General features: G+C 43.9%; 7 protein-coding genes across 7 annotated transcripts; 2 read left to right on the forward strand and 5 right to left on the reverse strand.

Annotated features, from left to right (window-relative positions):
* Nucleotides 1-133: 133 nt before the first annotated feature.
* BDB00DRAFT_814590 (peptidase S8/S53 domain-containing protein) lies at nucleotides 134-2,859 on the reverse strand. The gene is made up of 7 exons (XM_053122856.1): nucleotides 2,717-2,859; nucleotides 2,606-2,643; nucleotides 2,455-2,531; nucleotides 2,294-2,392; nucleotides 2,053-2,205; nucleotides 1,239-1,979; nucleotides 134-1,168 (listed from the first exon to the last, which is right to left on the reverse strand). Exons 1-7 carry the CDS (start codon nucleotides 2,801-2,803, stop codon nucleotides 315-317), a joined length of 2,049 nt encoding a protein of 682 aa, XP_052981687.1. The 5' UTR covers nucleotides 2,804-2,859; the 3' UTR covers nucleotides 134-314.
* On the reverse strand, nucleotides 2,668-3,530 carry BDB00DRAFT_814593 (uncharacterized protein). The gene has a single exon (XM_053122857.1). The coding sequence runs from the start codon at nucleotides 3,505-3,507 to the stop codon at nucleotides 3,025-3,027; it is 483 nt and encodes a 160-aa protein (XP_052981688.1). The 5' UTR covers nucleotides 3,508-3,530; the 3' UTR covers nucleotides 2,668-3,024.
* Nucleotides 3,531-5,212: 1,682 nt separating this feature from the next.
* Nucleotides 5,213-6,282, forward strand: BDB00DRAFT_786479 (uncharacterized protein; the record flags this gene model as incomplete). The annotated part of the gene is made up of 2 exons (XM_053120615.1): nucleotides 5,213-5,276; nucleotides 5,513-6,282. 2 exons carry the CDS (start codon nucleotides 5,213-5,215, stop codon nucleotides 6,280-6,282), a joined length of 834 nt encoding a protein of 277 aa, XP_052981689.1.
* Nucleotides 6,283-6,731: 449 nt separating this feature from the next.
* Nucleotides 6,732-7,358, reverse strand: BDB00DRAFT_730401 (PIH1 family; the record flags this gene model as incomplete). The annotated part of the gene is made up of 3 exons (XM_053118305.1): nucleotides 6,732-6,844; nucleotides 6,912-7,046; nucleotides 7,130-7,358. Coding segments are annotated over 3 exons (477 nt in total), but the record flags the coding sequence as incomplete, so codon positions are not given.
* Nucleotides 7,359-8,134: 776 nt separating this feature from the next.
* BDB00DRAFT_882489 (peptidyl-prolyl cis-trans isomerase D) lies at nucleotides 8,135-9,758 on the forward strand (the record flags this gene model as incomplete). Its single annotated transcript, XM_053128153.1, has 7 exons — nucleotides 8,135-8,151; nucleotides 8,263-8,317; nucleotides 8,404-8,455; nucleotides 8,547-8,617; nucleotides 8,705-8,783; nucleotides 8,849-9,273; nucleotides 9,363-9,758. The coding sequence occupies 7 exons, from the start codon at nucleotides 8,135-8,137 to the stop codon at nucleotides 9,756-9,758; spliced, it is 1,095 nt and encodes a 364-aa protein (XP_052981691.1).
* Nucleotides 9,759-10,439: 681 nt separating this feature from the next.
* On the reverse strand, nucleotides 10,440-12,468 carry BDB00DRAFT_760345 (pyruvate kinase; the record flags this gene model as incomplete). The annotated part of the gene is made up of 7 exons (XM_053119206.1): nucleotides 10,440-10,533; nucleotides 10,628-11,184; nucleotides 11,269-11,296; nucleotides 11,358-11,449; nucleotides 11,569-12,143; nucleotides 12,238-12,280; nucleotides 12,442-12,468. 7 exons carry the CDS (start codon nucleotides 12,466-12,468, stop codon nucleotides 10,440-10,442), a joined length of 1,416 nt encoding a protein of 471 aa, XP_052981692.1.
* A 776-nt stretch (nucleotides 12,469-13,244) lies between these two features.
* On the reverse strand, nucleotides 13,245-17,694 carry BDB00DRAFT_814644 (uncharacterized protein). The gene is made up of 8 exons (XM_053122858.1): nucleotides 16,767-17,694; nucleotides 16,535-16,645; nucleotides 15,777-16,454; nucleotides 15,306-15,710; nucleotides 14,516-15,214; nucleotides 14,129-14,362; nucleotides 13,782-14,042; nucleotides 13,245-13,714 (listed from the first exon to the last, which is right to left on the reverse strand). Exons 1-8 carry the CDS (start codon nucleotides 17,433-17,435, stop codon nucleotides 13,562-13,564), a joined length of 3,210 nt encoding a protein of 1,069 aa, XP_052981693.1. The 5' UTR covers nucleotides 17,436-17,694; the 3' UTR covers nucleotides 13,245-13,561.
* Nucleotides 17,695-19,757: the final 2,063 nt, after the last annotated feature.

Consider the following 19,757-nt stretch of genomic DNA (forward strand, 5'->3'; position numbering starts at 1 on the left):
GATTGTATAAATTCTTCCGCTTGTACCAACAAATTCTGTGTAAATGTTTGCTTATTTTACTTATTTTTTTTTCTCTCGGGTCGAATTATAATTTTCTTATACAAAAGAACTTCAGTTTGCTGTTAAATCATCAGGTGCTAGTAGTAGAAGCTACTACATACGGGCTTTAATATCATAACAATAAACTAGATAAAAATAGTTGGTCGGATCATGCTAAAGTTGAACACTGTATGTACAATTGAATGCTTGTTTTGTGGCTCGTACGTAGTGGAAAACAGAAATGAAAAAAAAGTACAATTTGATGATGGGTGATGTTACTGTACAAGTATAGGACCAGAGATCCATTCCTCCCATTGTTCGGGTATATCTGGATTCCCAAACATTTTCAGTGCTCGAAGACGTAGACGGTAAGTGCCTTGAGAAACCATGGTGGTGGCCTCGGAGCCGATGCCGTTTGTCACAATTTTACCATTCCACTGTATGCTTCGATAATAGTCAGTTCCAGCGAGTCGGTTTCTTTCCCAGTATTTAAAGGGTCCACCATCAATATCGCCAATGACTTTGATTGTGTCATCGTCGGTGACTACTTGAATGGACACGCGAGCGGTCGGTGATAACAAGCGACAGATAATGTCAGGGTACTGGGCATGGGTCGTGTTCAATATAAACGTTTCAGAGGGACCGTACATGATGTCCGGGTTGCCACCAGGTGCAAGGTATGGGAAGTTTTGATCGAATAGAGGCAGCTCGTTCACTGATCCAAGTACACCAAAATAAGGCATAGAGGCCAATTTGCTCTTCATGGTGTGGTCGTCTTCTTGAACAAATTGGATAAAGCCACCATACATTTGATAATGGTAGTCAATGGGTGGAAGATGTATCGTGACCTGGATATCGACTGATTGACCTGGATCTAAGGTGATGCGTGATGGTACAAACTCGAGCTCGACATGCGTGTCGTCTCTTTGATGTGGCTGGGCCAAGGTAAAGCTGCTAGTATTGGTGTAAGGTAGAATGGCCTTGGATGGACTATGCTGAAGTTGGGCGGTCACAGGCTTGATTCCGTCGTTTGCGATATGTATCTGATGGGTCTTTACGATGTTGGTGGTGTCGTTAAAACTAATATGGCCCGGTGATACATGGATTCCACTTTGGAGCGAAGTAAACGCTAATATCCGACACAAAGCGTTAATACAAGTGTAGAATAAATGTGTCAACTTGTAAAAACTGGTACTTACGTTGTACTAATCCAGCTCCTTGTAGTAAGGGATGGTCAGGAAGCGTGTCAAACATGGCAATCTGTGCATGATTCTGCAACAGCTCGGTAACAAATGCTGGAGCATCAGCAGTAATATTTCTCTTTTGTTGCTTGTGATATTCCAATAAGAGTGCCACCACACCACTGATGTGAGGAGCCGCCATTGAGGTGCCTGAACGTGTGGCCCAACCAACATTAGTACTACTCATACGTAGTGGCATAGTCGAGAGCACTTGATTCCCAATACCAGCCAAAGTGGGCTTCAGATCAAGTTCATAAGTGGGTCCAACACTGGAGAAGCTCGAGATTTGGCCAGCAGAAGGGATCGTCTGGTTGTATTCATTAATACTGAATGAGACACTGAGTGCTGTCGAGTTGACGGTTTTGGAAGCTTCTTTAATCAGCTTGTCGGCGAATGATTTGGGAATACCGGCAGATGGTATCGTGTTTTCGGCCGTCAGGGCTTGGACCGCGCGATCTGTGTCCTGGCCCTTGCTATCGTAGAATAAAACTGCTTTGGCTCCTGCTTGCTCTGCGACTTGTAGTTTGACCGCATAGTTACACTCGCCACGACGTACAAGTAGAATAGAATGGGTCAATGGAAAAGTAAAAGGTATTGCATCCGCTGAGCATGCTGTAATAATGTCTTGTGTTAGTTTGTCGAATAGAACCGCGAGTGTCCCATTAGGCATGCGTTCTGTCGATGTTGACAGTTCGTATGCTTGAAACGTAACACATATAAAGAGTAGTTAGTGAGCCTGCTATCATGTGAGACAAGTATTTTTCTTGCTTACGGTAAACTTCATCCGGGAATGTATTCGCCGTGGCGACGCGTGTGAGATAGAAAGAATTGTCTACAGAGGCCACTGAAATCACCCGTGAGCCCGATCCAGGGCTATTCTGCATAAAGACACCATCGCTACCTTGGTTTCCTGCAACAGATACCACTATAAATGTCGTAAACCATTTTAGTCGACCTACTTTTTTTTGCCACTGCAGAAAAATTATATCGCAGTTATTTATGCAGCGTCGTACCAACAACACCATTCTTTGCCAATCTGTCAGCCACAACGGCCATGGCGTTCTCTGCCCACGCAGATTGCGTGCCCAAGCTGAGATTAATTACATTGCAACCTGTTATTGAGTGAGTAAAAAGACAGGATGCGCTGATTATTATAATATTATCCAGTACATACCTGCAGCATAAGCCATTTCCATTGCTTTTATGATGGTATCTTCACTAGCTCCACCACTACAACCGAATACACGCCACCTAATTTTGTTTCTCTTTCTTTTGTCAATAATCATATGTTGGAACGGGATTTCCATAGCATGTTGTTTCCTTACATGCCCAAAGTGACGTCTGGTGCCACACCGAGGAAACTCTGTTTTTTTTTTGTTCGTCAGCCAAACTTTCCCTGCTTAACTTCAACCCGCACAAAACAAACGCTTGAATACCTTGCTTGGATCAACGCCGGCAATGATTCCAGACACATGAGTTCCATGTCCTATAATAAGACAGGAGGTTTGATAAACTGTTAGCATCCGCCTTTTAAATTGCAGTAGAGCGCAAACGTACCACCAATGTTGCCCAGACAAACATCATATGGGTCATTAGGAGCGCGATGTGTTCCTGCATCTTGATCGTCTTTATCCGGATCGACCAAATTGTACCCGAATCGAATCTTGAAGCCATCCCCGAAGCCTCCACCCAACGCAGGATGGTCATAATCAACACCTGCACATAAAAGATAATGTCACCGTTATTATTTTCTATAGCCTTTATGGTTTTTTGATTGAAACATGGCAGTTATAGTGTAGACCGAACCTGAATCAAGGATGCCTACAGTGATACCCGATCCGGTAATGTTCAGTGATTGATGGATATCCTTGAGCTGGCTCAGTTTATTTTCGTATGGCAAATGGACATTATCCTCCTCCTCTTCTATCCATTGAGGTTGCGGCACTTGCATGATGGGATAAATGTTGAGGACATCTGGACTACGGATTAATTGTTCGAATAATACGGGATGGTGGGGTCCAATGGTAGCTTTGTTGACGACAGTATCAACAATGGTAGAAGGTGGGTCGTTGTTGTTGTTGTCCCGGAGGTTGATGGAGACCCCATGAAACAGCGGGGAGGAATATGTTTGACGTATTTGTAGTAGTTGCGAGAGTGGACCGAGTGAGGATAGTAAACGATTGTGCTGTTGAATTATGGAATCGGTTCCATCAGCGTATTCTATCATGAATGCTCCGGGGATAGTCGTTGCCATGGCATTTTGATGATGGATTATCGTGACAATGAGTAGTAAAGTTACCGCAGTAAGACTAAACATAGTAGTACAAGCGAATGAGAACAAAATATAAGAGACAGGTGCGGAAATGGCGAGCGAAAGGAAAGAAGGCGTATCTAAACGCTTATGTTATTTAACGACCGGGTAGCCGGAAAGATGCATACTTATATAGCTCGTTCTATTCGACATTTCCATTTTATCATAAGGGGCGAACCTACAATTCTGAAATAGAAAATAGTAACAGGGGCTGGCAGATTTAACTCTAAAATACAAACTCTTACACAAAATGGCAATGAATAGTAGTAATGGTGGCGGTAGCAGTAGCAGTAGTTATAGTGACGAAATGTCTTTCCTAGCCATTAAAAAATATTACACGCAGCAATGTGACATGTGATGTGCCAGATAAAGTGGTATTCAGATAAAAAAGCGAAAAGCCCGTGATACTAAGAACTGTTTGTTTGATTCGTATCCCTTGATCCAAATCTCGAGAAAGAGAGAGTATAGGGGAAGAGGGATGGGAGGCAAAGACAAGAGGCTGTTTTAGGAAATCTGTCAATCTTCTGAATCATCCGTACAACATCAAGTTCTTTGTTTAAAGGACTTCTTTCCAGTTTTTTTGTTATGCAACCCGGTCGGACTGCAAGATCAACATTTTAAACTGGCGTTTTTGTTTTGATATATCCCCAACAACGCTAGTTGCCACAATTTCGTATTTGCCACAATTTTTGTTGTGAAGCTGCATATATGCTAATGCTGAATTTAGATCATTTGCTATTTCATTTATCGTTAATGACTTAATGACAAAATAATGGCTTTACGTCCACACACACAAATAACAAGGTCATGTGTTTCTGCCTGTTTCTATATCATACAATGTATCAATGACGCGATTTGATAAAGTGTTTCCCGGGACATTCTCAAGATAATTTATCGCTTCACCCCTTCACGTAGAAGACCATGAGCCTTTAACAACAAGAAATTATACCTTTTTCTCCCCGCATACGGATATTGTATCTGGCGCACAATGCACCTACGGTATGTCTTTTTCTTTAAAATAATCACCTTGAGCTTTTGCAGCTATCAATCATGTCAAGAAAGTATACAATGCTGAATTTGCTCATGTTACTTCCATGCCTGAAAGAAACGTATAACTTGCTAATGACTTGATCGCACTAGATATGCGGTAAGAAAATAAGAAGATGTCTGGCTCCGCACCATCAATGTGGTATAGCAAGTCAATTTCTGTTGCTTATACACTAAAGCCAGCATTAGAACTTGCTTTTTAGAACTTGTTGCAGGTGATTACTCGGATGGTCACCATCTTTCCCCTGATACTCCCCTGGGGCCTATAGTGGAGGTCAACTAGTGTGATGTGACGTTACATAAACTGTACTATGCTGGTGACAAATCCGTCATCCAAAGAAAGAAAGCGGCTTTTCATCCGAGTTACATAATCCATCGAAGTAAGAAAAAGCGCAAGGTGTAACCACTTGGGGAGACGGGCAAATGCAGCATTGCATTAAAGGCGAATTTGACAGCTCATTGGCTGCAAGTGGCTTGGTCGAATTTTAGAAGGGGTGGGGTTGAAGCCCGGTTTTTTGCTTTGACAGCTCACTTCCCGCTCCAACAAAAACCCCCACTCTCATTCTTCCACACAATGGCTTTGCGTCCCACTGTTCGCGTATTCTCGCTCCTGAAAAAGCAAGTCGCATTGCGACCCAGTATGTACCACCTCGATAGAATTACTCGTAATTGAATGGTTGCAATTGACCCTTGATGCGTTGTATTTCTTTTTAGCAATGGCAGCAACACGTCCAGCAAATGTTAGCCAACGTTGTGCATTCCACGCGTTGCGACCGACGAGTGTGTGTGAGTGGAAAACACCCATAAAGTATCAACCCCCTCCCTCAATACACAAACACCGTTTAATGACTTTTACTTCTTTTCAAATAAAAAGTGCTAAAGGCCAAGAAGGGACAGGGTACTGCTGAACTGCTTGACGAAAACGACCCAGAACTCCTCGAAGCCGAAGAGCAAAGAGAGGCCGAAGAAACCTTGCTAAAGCAACAACAACAACAGCAATCACATTATGCGGCAAAGGGTGACGAAAGCTTCAGTAATCTGTACGACGCTCTTCTTGTCGAGACACAGGATCCCAAAGACTTACACAACATTCCCAAGCACTCGCGTCTGAACAACCTGATACACCACATCAACGAGCCCGAACAAGTCGAGAAAATGCCATTATTGATTGAACAGTGGCGCAACAAGCTCTTGCCCGTCACTGAATACACCACCAAAAAGCTGCTGGATACATGTGCTCAGACACTGCGTGGTGATATTGCGTATACGCTTTTGGGAGATCGTCAGCGCTATGGTTTGCTGCCAACAGTGGGCGATTTTGAAAAGACGATTGAGGCACTCGGTACGCAATCCGAAATGGACAAAGCATTCATTACATTGGCCATGGTGCCTCTGTATAACTTTTCCCGGACCGGCTCCATGTATGCATCGCTTGTGAACGGTTGCATGGCCACGGATACAGCTACAGAGAATGAAAAGGTGTTGGAAGATGCCCTTTCGGCTGCAGAAGAATTGGTCTTGGACGATAAGATCGAAAACAAGGCTGATGCAAAGGACTCGTTAGAAAAGCTTGCTGCCCGCTTTGGAGAAAAGGGAGAAAGCGAAAAGGCGGACAAGGTTAAGCAACTTGCTTCGTCCTTGTAATAATTTGTAATATCTATATTTCATAATTTTTTTTATAAAGAAAAGGGCTTCCTTTTTTACCTAATTATATGCAGTGTGTTTTCTTAGTAGTACGTTGTTGTATATATTATTTACAGGAATTGATTTCGTGGTGCTAATACCAATTGAATGACGAGTTCCTTGCTCTTTTTGTAAAATGTGGCATCATTATCTACATGGTGGATATCCACCGCCTGTGGTAACTCAATCCGCTTAAGCATACTCCCAATACCGCCAATCATCAGCTCCATGGGTTCGATGTCTAGCGTCCATGATGAAGGATTCTATGTTGTCAAATATTAGGCTAAAGGGTTTTCCTTACAATCATCCATATTCACGACAATAAAACTTACAGATGATGGCATGTTTGGAACTACTACTGTCAGACGATCCCCCTTTTTATTGATAGAGATTGATGATGACTTGGTACCCTCTTTTTTTGCAGGCTTTTGCTTTTTGACAGCAGATATTAAAGCAGGTTTTGGTAGTCGGAGCATTCGTTGGGGTATCGTGCCTTTGGATTGCAGGTTTGGCATTGTGAATTCTGTAATTGATAGTCAGCATTGCAGGTTATAGATAGTTACACCTTGATGCATAGTTTGAACTTTTACCTCGACTGAGCTCCACCGATTCCATCTCTTCTACGAACTCAATGGCCAACTCGAGGATATACAACTTGAAATCCAGATCACGTTCTGCCCGCATGTACGGTTGTGTATGGATACACGCATCCATAATAAGTGAGGCTATATACACATAGACATAGTAAATATCTAAAAACTCCAAAAACACGCATGATCAGCTATCAAAAATAGGGGGGGGGTCTTACTTGAATCGGTATCGAAACGAGGTTGACCCATACTGAGAGGCACGCGATACGTTGCGTCTTGTTCAGCATCCAACGCCTTTTGTATTTCATTCTCATTCGCGACAGGAGGAGCAGGAATGGCGTCTGCATGGCAAATGTTGATATACACTTTAGTCCCCGGCTTGTGCTTTTTCGATCGTTCCACTTTGGTTTTACAAACGAATCCCGGTTGGGGTTGGACAGAGACCGTATTGAAATCGTCCGGTGTCACTTGTTGTAGGAATTTGGCAGCAAGGCGTTCCATGGCCTGTGGGTCGTTGGCGAATTCTGACGCGACATGGTCTAGCAAGACACCTTGCTCTTCTTTGGACAGAGCATGAAAGTTCTCGGGTTGATTGCCTGTTGCTTCAGTAGTCGAAGAAGTAAATAGGAATGGATTTTTGTTGGATTGACCCGATTCAAGAAGTGGCATGGCTTTTTTATTTTATTTTTTTCGAGTGAATTGGCGTGAAAAGAAGAAAGATAAAATTTAGTAGAGTTTGCGGAACTAGACGCTTTATATTATTGGAAGAAGCGTTTGCCTTGAACATCTTTTATTTGTGGTAAGACACTCTGTATAGCTATGGTTATTATAGAGCATCACTACTGTTTTTGTGTGCTTATATTACTTGTCAAGTTAGTTGTATGTACACAAAAGCGCCATCATTCCATCTATACCAGTAAAAGCCAATTGGACCTTGCGGTATATAACAAGAAAAATGGTCAGTGCATGTAATAGATCAAGAACATTCGATATGATCCGTTCCTAAGTGTATGCGTCTATAACCGTTAAACAAATGTGCAACTACTAGTATGAAACGGGAAGGAGAGCAACGTATAAATCCGACAAACAGCTGGAAAGATCCAGAAAACCTGAGAGAAATTGAAAAGGCGAGCCTGAGTCCACGCCCACGGCAAGCAAACTTAAGCAGCTTTTTCCTCTTTCTCTTTTTTTGTGCTTCCCTTACTTCTTTGCTCAAGTCAAAAATGTCCAACCCACGCGTGTAGGTTTTTATTTTTCTCACTTTCTGAAAATGCCGACTCGAGTACGATCGTCTTGGCAACAATGCTAACAAGAAAAAAAAATAAACGCGTAAACATAAATGTGCATGTAGTTACTTTGATATTACCATTGGCGGTCAACCTGCTGGTCGCATTGTGTTTGAATTGGTAAAAAGCAGAACTGTTTCTTTGGGCACACGAGTGCTTCAGTAAATAGGACAAAAACACGACAATGCTAACATTTTAACGTATAGTTTAAGGATGTCGTGCCAAAGACGGCTGAGAACTTCCGCGCCCTTTGCACTGGTAAGTACGAGTTTTGCTGTATAGGTACAAAGCAGTCTTTTTTTTTTTACTGAGTATTCCATGTGTGTCTTTATCCCTTTTCGACGTCTAGGTGAGAAGGGTGTCGGACAAGCTGGCAAGCCATTGAGCTTCAAGGGATCTATTTTCCACCGTGTCATCAAGGTAAAGGAATAAAAAATACATTATGCAAAGCCTATCGAATTTTAAAGGGGTTTTTTTTTATTTGATACTAATGCTTTCTGTTATTAGAACTTTATGTGTCAAGGTGGTGATTTCACCAACGGCAATGGTACTGGTGGTGAATCGATCTACGGTGAAAAGTTCGAAGGTAAACTTTTACAGAAAAAAAAAAAAAAGCTATATTGGAAGTGAAGGCTAATCATAGCAAATCAGATGAAAACTTTGATCTCAAGCACGACAAGCCATTCTTACTCTCAATGGCAAACGCTGGTCCTAATACGAACGGATCGCAGTTCTTTATCACAACTGTCAGCACACCACACCTGGATGACAAGCACGTTGTCTTTGGCAAGGTGTTGAAGGGTAAGGGTGTGGTCCGCACGGTTGAGATGCAGCCCACGAGCAACGACCGTCCGGAAAAGGATGTTGCAATCGCTGATTGTGGCGAGATCCCCGAGGGTGCTGATGACGGTGTTCCTGCGCCTGTGGATGGTGATACCTATGAGGATTTCCCTGAGGATTATGATGGTTCCAAGGAACCAACGGATGTGATTGAAATTGGCGCTAAATTAAAGGCGATCGGTAACGATTATTTCAAAAAGGGAGATTACCGTGCTGCCGGTACTAAATATCAAAAGGTAGTATAAAAGAGAGAAAGAGAAAAAAGCTCCCGTGTATAATTGGGAGGTGACCGAGAGAGACTTATACATGGGCAAATGATCTATAGGCTATCCGCTACTTGAACGAAAAGCCTGCCTTTGATGAAGAAGATGGTGAGGATCTTCGCAAGAGCTATGCAGCCGTCAAAATCCCTTGCCAGCTCAACCGCGCCATGTGCGCATTGAAGAACAACGACAACCGTGACGCAGTGCTTGCAGCCACAGGTGTCTTGGAATACGACCCAAAGTATTTGAAGGACACGGATATCACCAAGGCGTACTTCCGTCGTGGTATGGCCAAGGTTGCACTCAAGGATGAAGAGGGCGGCATCAAGGATTTGGAAGCTGCAGCAGCAAAGGATCCCAACGATGGCGCCATCAAGCGTGAGCTGACTAATGCCAAGAAAAAGATTGTTCAGCGAAAGCAAAAGGAAAAGGCTGCTTTTGCAAAGATGTTTGGTTAACTTGATAATGATGCATATTCTCATCTATACACACACACAACAAGAACAACAACAAATTTTTACTCTATTAACTTGCCATCATTTGTTTCTCCCTCCCATTTTTCATCCGAAATCAAATAATATATATACATGTCACTTGTCTGTAAGAATGAGTTCAGGTCAGCCCAACCCCATCAACTTTCATACCAGAGTATAAATTTGTTGAGACTTTAAATTGCTAAATACTTTACCGTGAATGAAACAAGGATCATGGACGGCGAGCTCCCTCACTTTGAGTGTTTCTAATGTGCAGATCAAGATATAGAGGAACAAGCTTTGCCTGGAGGTAGTGGATAGCGAATCTGCTTAGTGAAACACAGTCCGTTTCGCTTTCAAACGCGTTCCTGAATGTGCAGCAATGATTCAGGTACGACTGTTTGAAACGTTTATAAAGAGACACCCTTTTGCAACATTGGCGCACTCCAAACAAAGCGCTATACAGAATGATTGAGAGATCATCGGATGGTTTGTATATTTATATAGAGCTGATATAAATAGAAATATGTATAGTGTGTACTATTGTTTGTGATTTGTTGAAAGAGAAGCTTCTTGCAGAAAAAAGAAAAAGAAGAGAGGGTGATATATGATGCAAACAGGAGAGGGATGAAAAGGGTAAGAAGAAAAGGACCAGAAACGCTTTGTTTAAGGGGTAAACAGGACACGGAGGGTGTTTGTGTTGCCAAGGCCACCCTTCCAACCTTGCACAGCAACAACGGGTTGACCGTGCTTCAACAAGCTATATAGAAAAAGCGTCATGTCGTATTTAGTTGACGGAATGCCTTTGCAGAATATAATGATGATGCTGATACCCCCTTCTTTCAGAAACTTACCCGTATTTGATGGCCTGCTCCATACCCCACATCAATCTAGCATCCACATCCTCCTGCCAGGGAGCAACATCAGCTGGGCTTGCCAAGTGAGCAGCGCTGGGCGACAACAAGGAAGCGGTAGGGTGCGAGCTGGGCTTGGGATAGAGATAGGGGAAGCAGCCACGGTACAAGTGGACCTGACGAGCGACCTGAGGGTTACGGGTGACGACGATGATGGGGCACTGGGGTCTGTATTTGGACAGGAAGCGGGCACTGTTACCCGAGGTGGTCAAGACAATGATGGCACCGGCGCTCTGCTCGTGGGCAGCGCTGACAGCAGCACACGCAACGGTCTCGGTGGTCTCGGTGGGCAGGGCAGTGAGCGAGCGCAATTCGTTAAAGGTGGCGGGATAGCACAGAACCGATTCGGCCAGTTTGCAAATGTCGTGCATGGTAGTGACGGCTTCGACCGGGTAGTTGCCCTTGGCGGTCTCACCAGACAACATGACACAGTCGGCACCATCCAAGACGGCATTGGCGACATCGGACACTTCGGCACGGGTAGGACGAGGGTTGTACTATTGAGAAGAGAGAGAGAGAGAGAGAGTTGTTAGAGCTCGTTTCCATAAAAGAAAAAAACATGAGTCAAAGGGGAAACTTACGGTCATGGACTCCAACATTTGAGTGGCACTATGTAGATCGACGGGTATGAGTGCATTTGGAATTACATTCTCACTATTAAGTAACTTACCAGATAACAGGCTTGCCAGCAAGGTTGCACTTGGTGATCATCATCTTCTGGGCAATAAAAACGCGCTCCAAGGGGATTTCGATGCCCATGTCCTATTATCAGAAAGACCGTTTAGCCTGAGTGTTTAGCCCTTGACTCCCCAGAACACAGGATGCACTTGTAAAAAAAAGAACCCATCCTTCCCACCCCCCCCCTTGGAAAAATAACTTACGCCACGTGCAACCATGACACCGTCCGTTTCTGCCAGAATATCGTCAAAGTTGGTGACACCTTGATGGTTCTCGATCTTGGAAATGATCTTGATATGCTTGCCATCGTCGCCAAGGACCTCACGGATATCTTTGACGTCCTGACCACGGCGGACAAAGGAGGCAAAGACCATGTCGACCTTGTTCTTGACGCCAAAGCGCAGGTCGGCCTTGTCCTTTTCGGAGAGGGCAGGCAGGTCGACGTCGGTGCCGGGCAAGTTGACGCCCTTGTGGGCACAGAGACGGCCGTTGTTGCGGGCACGGACGCGAATGTCGTCGCCATCGATGCTGAGAACATCAAAGGAAAGGACGCCGTCGTCAACATAGATCATCTTGCCGGGCTTGATGACGTTGGGCAGGTTCTTGTAGTCCAGATACATGACCTTGTCGTCACAAATGTCCTTGTATTCCGGGTTGACGCTAAAGATCATTTCATGGCCGGCACTGATGGGCAGCTCGACATTGTCCCGCATGTTACCCGTGCGGATCTCGGGGCCTTTGTTGTCCAGCGCGATGGCCACAGGGCGACCGGGATATACTGGGGGACACACGATGATAACACATCAGTCTCACTGCACACACACACACACCCTTTAAGTCCAAAAAGAAACAAAGTAAAAAGAAAGACTTACATTCGAAACTCTTGCGAGTGTTATCGATGACCGATTGATGGTACTTTAGAAAATAGTGTTAGCCTTATTTTTTTACCCAAGAAATCCAGCTCTCCCTTCTCCCCCCAAATTTTTTGTTGTTCGGAAAGATCTCCGCAGTCGCAGTAAAAATCAAGGGAAACATCAAACAATTCCCGTAGAAACCCGCGATTACCAGACACGTACCTCATACGAGCCATGCGAGAAGTTCATACGGACAACGTTGAGACCGGCGTTGCGCAACTGGGTGATCATCTCCACGCTGTTGGTCTTGGGACCTTTTTGATATTAAACGGAGGACAAGTGGGGGTGAAGTTAGTTTCTGTGAGAAAAATGAACCGGGTACGGACGGGGAGCGTGTGGGTCGGTGGAAATAGCAACACGCGTCTTTATATATATACAGGGAAAACCCCAACCCACAAACGGTGACTAAGAGAGCACATACCAATGGTACCGATGATGCTGGACTTGCGACCGGCTGTGGGTTCGATGTCTACGTTCATCTGCGAGAGCCACTGGACGCTCGATGTGATTTCGGGAGTGACGACGGGAGCCATAGTGTTTTTCAGCAAAGACAGTGTATGTACAGAAAGTCAAAGAAGAGCGGGGGAAAGAAAAAGTAAGAGTGAGGAAGGGAGAGAGAAAAGAAAAGAAAAGAGAGCTCGGTTCCTCTTTTTATGGTTTTTTTTTTGTTCTTGGGCAGCATCCATCATCGAACAAATCTTAACAGACACACACGCCCGAACGCCCAAAAACAAAATAGCTTCGGGCTATAATTTCCATGGCTACTTTTTTCATTTAGACTCCAGACGCTGTTGCCTCCCCTAGTGGGTTGGAAACCCTTCTTCTTTCCCTTTTTCTAACAACACTTGTTCGCTTCAATGTCTCGCTTTCCTCCTTGCAGCATTGGAAACCTAGTAGAAGCGAAGGCCTCAAGCCCGTTGGAGAGAAGAGAGGGAGCGCGGCTTATCCATCTCATCAAAGCAAACAAAAAAAAAAAAAAAAGCTTATGCTCTTTGACGCGGAGCTATCGTCCATTATCTTGAGCCAATGAATTGCTTCATCTTATCGTTCCCTGTTATTTGGGGGTGGACTTCATGAGAGCGCTCATTGGCTCATTCTCTTCGAAACACGCATGTTTTATCAACACGCATCAACACACAACTAAAAACTCACAGTGAAGGGTGGGTATATTAAGCAAAGTTTGCCAGTATTATGTACAGATGTGGATGATGCAGGATGATTTGAGTAACTATGTGTGCGTGTATATGTGTATATATATAAAGCGAAAAGATCATCATCATCTTTACCGCGAACTCATTGCAGAATCAGCGCGTCTGTTGTGGTGGTTGTGGAGACTGCCATGGCCGCTACTGCCACTGCTGGTGTTGTCAATGACTTCATCCGTTGCCTGTCGCAACAACACACTTTCCATCACAGCCTTGCGCTCGTTGGTACTCTACATGTAGATAGATCAGTCAATAATCATTCTATTATTATTATTTTCCAAATCATGACATTTTTACCTCCAATCTTTCGAATAACCGCGTGATCATGCTATTGCGTCGTGTCAACAGTTCGTTCAGCTGATCTTTTTCTTGTTCGACCTGCTCGAGTTCTTCGGCCAGTCGCCCACAATCTAATTCACATTCCTGCAGTCGCGCACTTTCGTGCTGCAACGCCCGATCGCGTTCCTCAATCTCACGTTGCAGTTCCTGATTGAGTTTTGTAAGCGCCATCTGTGCCTGAGATGACGACATTGTCGAACTCCTTGATCCATACTTTGACTATTTCATGTCAAAATTCATTTAAAACGTAAGCAAAGACACTTTCTCTCTCTCTCTCCACATTTAAAAGAGTTCTCTTCTTGTACCTCTGACGATCGTTGATACTGATCCAAAAGATCATTCAACAGACCATTCTTTTTGTTTGCACTTTCTAGTTTTTGCTGTAGTGTTCGTTTTGCGCTGACTGCCTCGGTAAGCTTTTCATTGGCAAGACGACGGTCCTTTTTCAACTGATCCTCAGTCGCCTTTAACCGATCTGTCAAGTCAGTCACTTTGACCTCCCACTCTTCTTCTGCCTCAATCATGCGAGAGCCGAGTTGCTAAAAAAAATACAAGTGCCATTGGGTGTTACACCAAATATACATCATTTTTTCCCACTTGCAAACACACACACGTACGTACAAAAAACCGTATGTTCGCCATTAACCACCCCCCCCACCGACACACACACACACACACACATTGCAGCATACCTCTTTGATATCTTGCAGGTCAGATTCATAAGCTTGTGCCGCATCCCTTGCACCGGCCGCCCGATGTTCCATTTGCGTCTCCATATTGGCCATCAACATGTCCTTTTCACGCAACAAATTCGCCATTGCACGCAACTTGTCCTCAAGCTCCTTGATCTCTTCCTTGTGTAGCCCCTTTTCACGTTGGACCGCGTCCGTCTGTGCCTCTAAATGGCCCTCCAACGATGCAATTCGAACGTCTCGCTCACGCATGGCTTGCTCAAGCTCTTGAAACTGTCGCTCCAGCATCTGTAGATCCTCTTCATAACGGTTCTTGGCCTCCTGCGTCTTTTGCAACATGGATTCGAGTTCTTCTTCAAGTTCCTTGATCTGATCGTCTTTGTGCTGCATTGTTTGTTCTACTTGCATGAACCGATCCTCGAGCGCATTCAGATCCGTTTCGTTGTGTGCATCCACTTCTTCCAATTGCTGTTCGTATTTGGCAATCTGCTCGTCCTTTAACCTCAGCTCTTCTTCTAGACGCTCAATGTCTTCGTCAACGTCGTAATTCTCGTCGTTGTCGTTATCGTCGTTGTCGTTATAGTTGTTGTTGTTGTTGTTGTTAGCTGTAGATTGTTCGTGGATACGGCGCTCGAGCTCTTTGATCAGTTTGTCTTTTTCCTTATCACGCGCTTCTAACTTTTCCGCACGGTTCATGACCTAGAGTGTTTTGTATAAAAGGATTTTTAGCGCCCCAATCCCGGTAAAACGACTGAAAGGACTAACAACCAAACAGAACAATTTTTTTTACCTTGACAACCTGAGCCTCTAATGCCATGAACTCTTGCTCGCGACGCTCTATTTCTGCATCCAGTTTTGCGACTTGGTTGCGATGAACGTAGTCACTATCCTCCAACTCGGCTCTGAGTTTCTCAACAAGTTTTGCACGGTCCGAATTCTCCTGACGTAATCCGTCGAGCGTCTCCAAAAGCTCAGTAACATTCTTGGTCCTGCTGTTGTGTCGGTTTTGCAACGCGTCTTCTAGTTCTTCCCGCAGCTTCTGACACTCGTTTGTCTTGCCGCGTAGCATTTGCTTCGCATCGTGCAACGACCGTACCAGCTCGTCCGTGTGCTCATGCATCCTGTCCAACTCTTTGTTCTTGTTTAACAATTGTGCCATGACTTCGGAATTTCGTTCTTGCATTCTACTCAGGTTCTGAAAGATCAAAAAGCATGGTTAATCAACACATCCATGTAGGTTACAATCACATTGAAAACTTACGTCTTGCAAGTGCTCTGCCTTGGATACATATGCATCGCGATCAGATAAGATGGAGCGTACAAGACTGTCATTCGAAGTATACCGTGTCTGGTTTCGACCTTTTCCACTAGCACTTGACGTCGTTGCACTTTGATGCATCTCGTTTTCTTCACGCAAAAGTTGGATCGTTTGGTTTTGTCGTTCAATCGTTTGTTTGGCTTGCAACCATTCTTTTCTGTACATCTCGACCTGGTCCTTGTTGTTGTTGTTGTTGTTGTTGTTTGGCTGGGGTCGACGCTGATGATGACTGATCCAATAATCACTGCTGTCGTCATCATCATTGTTGTTGTTGTAACCAGTGTCTGCATGTCTGCTACCATTACTGTTACTTCGACTGATCCGAATCGGGCTCGCATGACGTGGTGATGATGCCGATGACCTGACACGAAGCTTTGCATTTTCCGCATTTAATTCCGCCACCATCTTGTGCAACCGTTTGTTTTCTTCTTGAGATTGAGCCGCGTTCGTTAACGCCGTCTCGTATTCCATCTGTTCGTCGCTCGACATGCCATGCGGTAAATCACACGCCTTTTGATTCCGTTGTAAAATATCCATGGCTGATTCTAACTCCCATATCATCTTTGTGTATTTCTTCAGCTCTTGTGTCAGCGTTTTATTACTGACTTTGAGATCCACATTCTAATTTTTTAATGATTTTTTTTTTCTTTTAGTTCTGTGTTTCTCCTTTATTTTTTCCTACACCCCATTTTATCAGTTACCTCTTTGAGTGCATTGTCCACTTGATCAGGCGAAATATCGTCTAAACGTTTCTCAAGGAAATATATTTTGAGCTTCAATCCAAAGTTTTCCTTTTTCAACGTGTCGATTGTCTGAGAGAATTGCATAAAGAAAGGAACTTGTTAACATAACGAATGATGATAAATGGGGGATATCGAAGAAGTCCCCCCCCCCCAACCTCCCGACAATATAGCATTATTCTATGATAAATACCTTTTCTTGTTCTTTTAACGTCAACGTAGTCGATCTTTCTTTCTGCGACTCGTTGTTGTTGGTGCCATTGACGACGGGCCCATGATAACCAGAAGCATGATCGTTGCGTAATTGTTTACTACTGGCGGCAACCGCATCATTTATATTGCTTTCCGAGTAACCGTTCGCGTCAGCCATGGATAACAGTTCAAATTGATGTTCGAGACGACTTTCTTGATCAAACAGACTTGAATGATCGTTCAAGAGTCCTAGGTTTTGTTGTTGTTGGTGTTGGTGTTCAAGTGGTGTGATTGCAGCAGCTGCTGCAGCTACTTGTGCCTCTAAACGTTCTTGTTGTTGCTGTAGCAGCAGCTGCTGCTGTTGTTGATGCCGGTTGTTGTTATCATTTGGCAATGGTGTTCTTTCTTGTTCTTCGTCGTCGTCGTCGTCGTCAAGACCAGCTGTTTCAGTAGGAACAATGTCCAAAGGAAGAGGCGAAGAGGAAGGATGGAATGAAAGTTCGTCGGATATCATGTTGAAGGAAGAGTCGCCGCCAAAGAGAGATACTTTGGTTAATGACGGCTCTGAGCCGAATTGTAACGGTTCACTGTTCACGGTCTCGCCATCGAATGGAGGTGGAGATCGTTGAGCAGCACTACCATTACTTTGACCGCGCCAACTATTTTGCATTGGATTGCTTCTTTTGTTGGTTCGCTGTTGTTGTATTTTTCGCTGTTGGAGGGAAATTGGAAAAAGGAAAAGGGGGAAAGAGAGAGAGAGAGAGAGAGTTGCTGGTTGGCGCCCGGTTGTGTTAAAGTATAATAGAGCCCTTCCTTTTTTTATTATTATTGCAAGATGCGTCAAAGAATTGAGATGCGAAAATAAAAAGAGAGAGAAAGAACAAATTATTTTATTTTTTGGGTGCTAAAACAACTAAGAAAAGGAAGCACAATAACAAACACCAAATAGCCACGACGAACATAAGCTTTTTTTTTAATCTTCGACATAAGTTACGTGTGGTGTGCCTTGTATGAAACTATACATAAAGTAGTAGACTCGAGCTATCTTGTCATTACCAGCATGAATCCTCGTGGCAAATAAGACTGGTATTATATATACTACTCGGCTTGGTTATTGCTCCAAGTACCCATAGTTGTTGGAGAAAGAAGCGCCACCTTGCTCTTCTTCTTCTTCCGCAAAAGGAGGGAGGCGGGTATATGCATATATTACATTGTGGACGGTTCCACAATGCGGTAAACATTGTTGTTGTTGTTGCTCCCTGAAACATAAAAGGAAAAGCTGGTAGTGTGTATGAACAATTTGTAGCGCGTATATATTATATATATATATATATATATCTTCTTGGTACTCTCCTTGCTTTAGCTCCTATAATAAGGGCCATGAAGCATATATGTGCTGTTACTATGTATTATCGCTAGGTCGCAGTAAATAAATGTTGTTGCACCATGTTGATTTGTATAACCGCACCTCCCACTTTGGCATTATATATATTGTATCTTGATAGAGAGAGCCCTACTTTCTGCGTAATAGAGCTGGATACATCAAGACACTATGTCGTTCAGGTACATATAGTATTGGACAGATGAGTTTTGGACAATCCTATCAATATGCGCTTTGCTGAGTTCCTTTCTTTGATTGTCGTCGTCGTCGTCCCCTTCCAAGTGACATATTATGTCGGTGTGCAACAAAGGGCCACGGGTTGTATCCGTCAAAAAATAAGACATCAGTTGATGTTGCAGCGAAACCATGATGACGCCAACAACAAGCGAGTCAAGACAGTTATCAATCAGGCTATAAGATCATAGCAGAGTTATTATTATTATTTTTCAGGAACAGATTTCATTTTGTTCGGCAGCTTATTTTATTACAATGGTTTCATCCCCTCTTCTTCCGCCGCCGCCGTCCCATTCCCCCCCCCACCCTCCAACCCGCCATTGTTCGCTGAGTTCTTTTTTTTGTTTTGCAAAACGAACAATAAAAGTTGTAAAACATATGGAAGGGGCGGAACGGAGACGGAGTAAAAGTAACAATTGTGTTAATAGTCCTGTTAGCATCCTTCTCGGGTATGATCATCATTAAACCAAACAAGGTGATGACGTTATTTGCACGACCTATAATACTGTAATGCCAAATCATTATTGACAAGGAGTTTGGTCCCGGTTGGGGGGGGCGGGGTGTTTATACTTGCTAACAATAAAAGGTTATACAAGCAGTAACTATTGTTGAACCCGAGAGTCAGGGTAGCAGCGGTCGTAGCGCGGAGACTGCAGTGGAGCGAGATCACTGCATGATACTTAGTACTACCATTACTACTACTATCCATATCGGTTTTTGTACGTTGAAAAAAAGTACCTAGTAGCAGTAGGCTCCCATACGCATCATCCTCATCATCACCTTACCCTTTCTTTTCTCGATTTGAGCTAGTAGAATAATGATGGTGATCAGGATCCGGTAACCCATTATTTCCGTATCACTGTGAGAGTTGCACCAATCACCGTGATATGTCGGTTAAAAGACGACGACGACGACGATGATGATGGTCTCTCAACTTTTCAATTTATCGTTATAGATACAATAGTAACACCAGCACAATACCCGGTATACCCCCCCCCTCCCGCTTCTAGTAGCTGCGAGGACGGCGGGGACTGGTCCATACATCTCTTCATCCACTGGACCGGAACACATGGAGCATATCCACGGGTTGCGTATAAGGTACTAGTATAATATAGCAAACTTACCCCGCTAAAAGACGACCCGTGATTCCCAATTCCGTGCCTGAATAGCTTTTACTTTGACTCAGTTTCCATCACCTGGTCTACTCTCCCACCCTAAAAAACACCGAGATGCAAAATGTATGTACATCTATTACTACGGAGTAATGAAAATGACATGATGAGATTGCCTGCTGCGGTGTATGATTTGGCGGGAAAAAAAATAGTGAGATGTGTCACATATCACATACTATTACACACATAACACGCATATACCATT

Source organism: Zychaea mexicana, assembly GCF_025766255.1.
Source record: "Zychaea mexicana strain RSA 1403 chromosome Unknown BDB00scaffold_21, whole genome shotgun sequence".
NCBI classification, from domain to species: domain Eukaryota; kingdom Fungi; phylum Mucoromycota; class Mucoromycetes; order Mucorales; family Lichtheimiaceae; genus Zychaea; species Zychaea mexicana.

Coding starts and splice junctions, on each gene's coding strand:
- BDB00DRAFT_814644 (XM_053122858.1), bottom strand. CDS start 17,435: ATGCAAAATAGTTGGCGCGGTCAAAGTAATGGTAGTGCTGCTCAACGA. Junction 15,711..15,776: donor AGGCAGAGCACTTGCAAGAC/GTAAGTTTTCAA, acceptor TTGATCTTTCAG/AACCTGAGTAGAATGCAAGA. Junction 14,043..14,128: donor AGTATCAACGATCGTCAGAG/GTACAAGAAGAG, acceptor GACATGAAATAG/TCAAAGTATGGATCAAGGAG.
- BDB00DRAFT_814593 (XM_053122857.1), bottom strand. CDS start 3,507: ATGATAGAATACGCTGATGGAACCGATTCCATAATTCAACAGCACAAT.
- BDB00DRAFT_814590 (XM_053122856.1), bottom strand. CDS start 2,803: ATGCTAACAGTTTATCAAACCTCCTGTCTTATTATAGGACATGGAACT. Junction 2,393..2,454: donor GGAAATGGCTTATGCTGCAG/GTATGTACTGGA, acceptor ACTCAATAACAG/GTTGCAATGTAATTAATCTC. Junction 2,206..2,293: donor GGCAAAGAATGGTGTTGTTG/GTACGACGCTGC, acceptor CGACATTTATAG/TGGTATCTGTTGCAGGAAAC.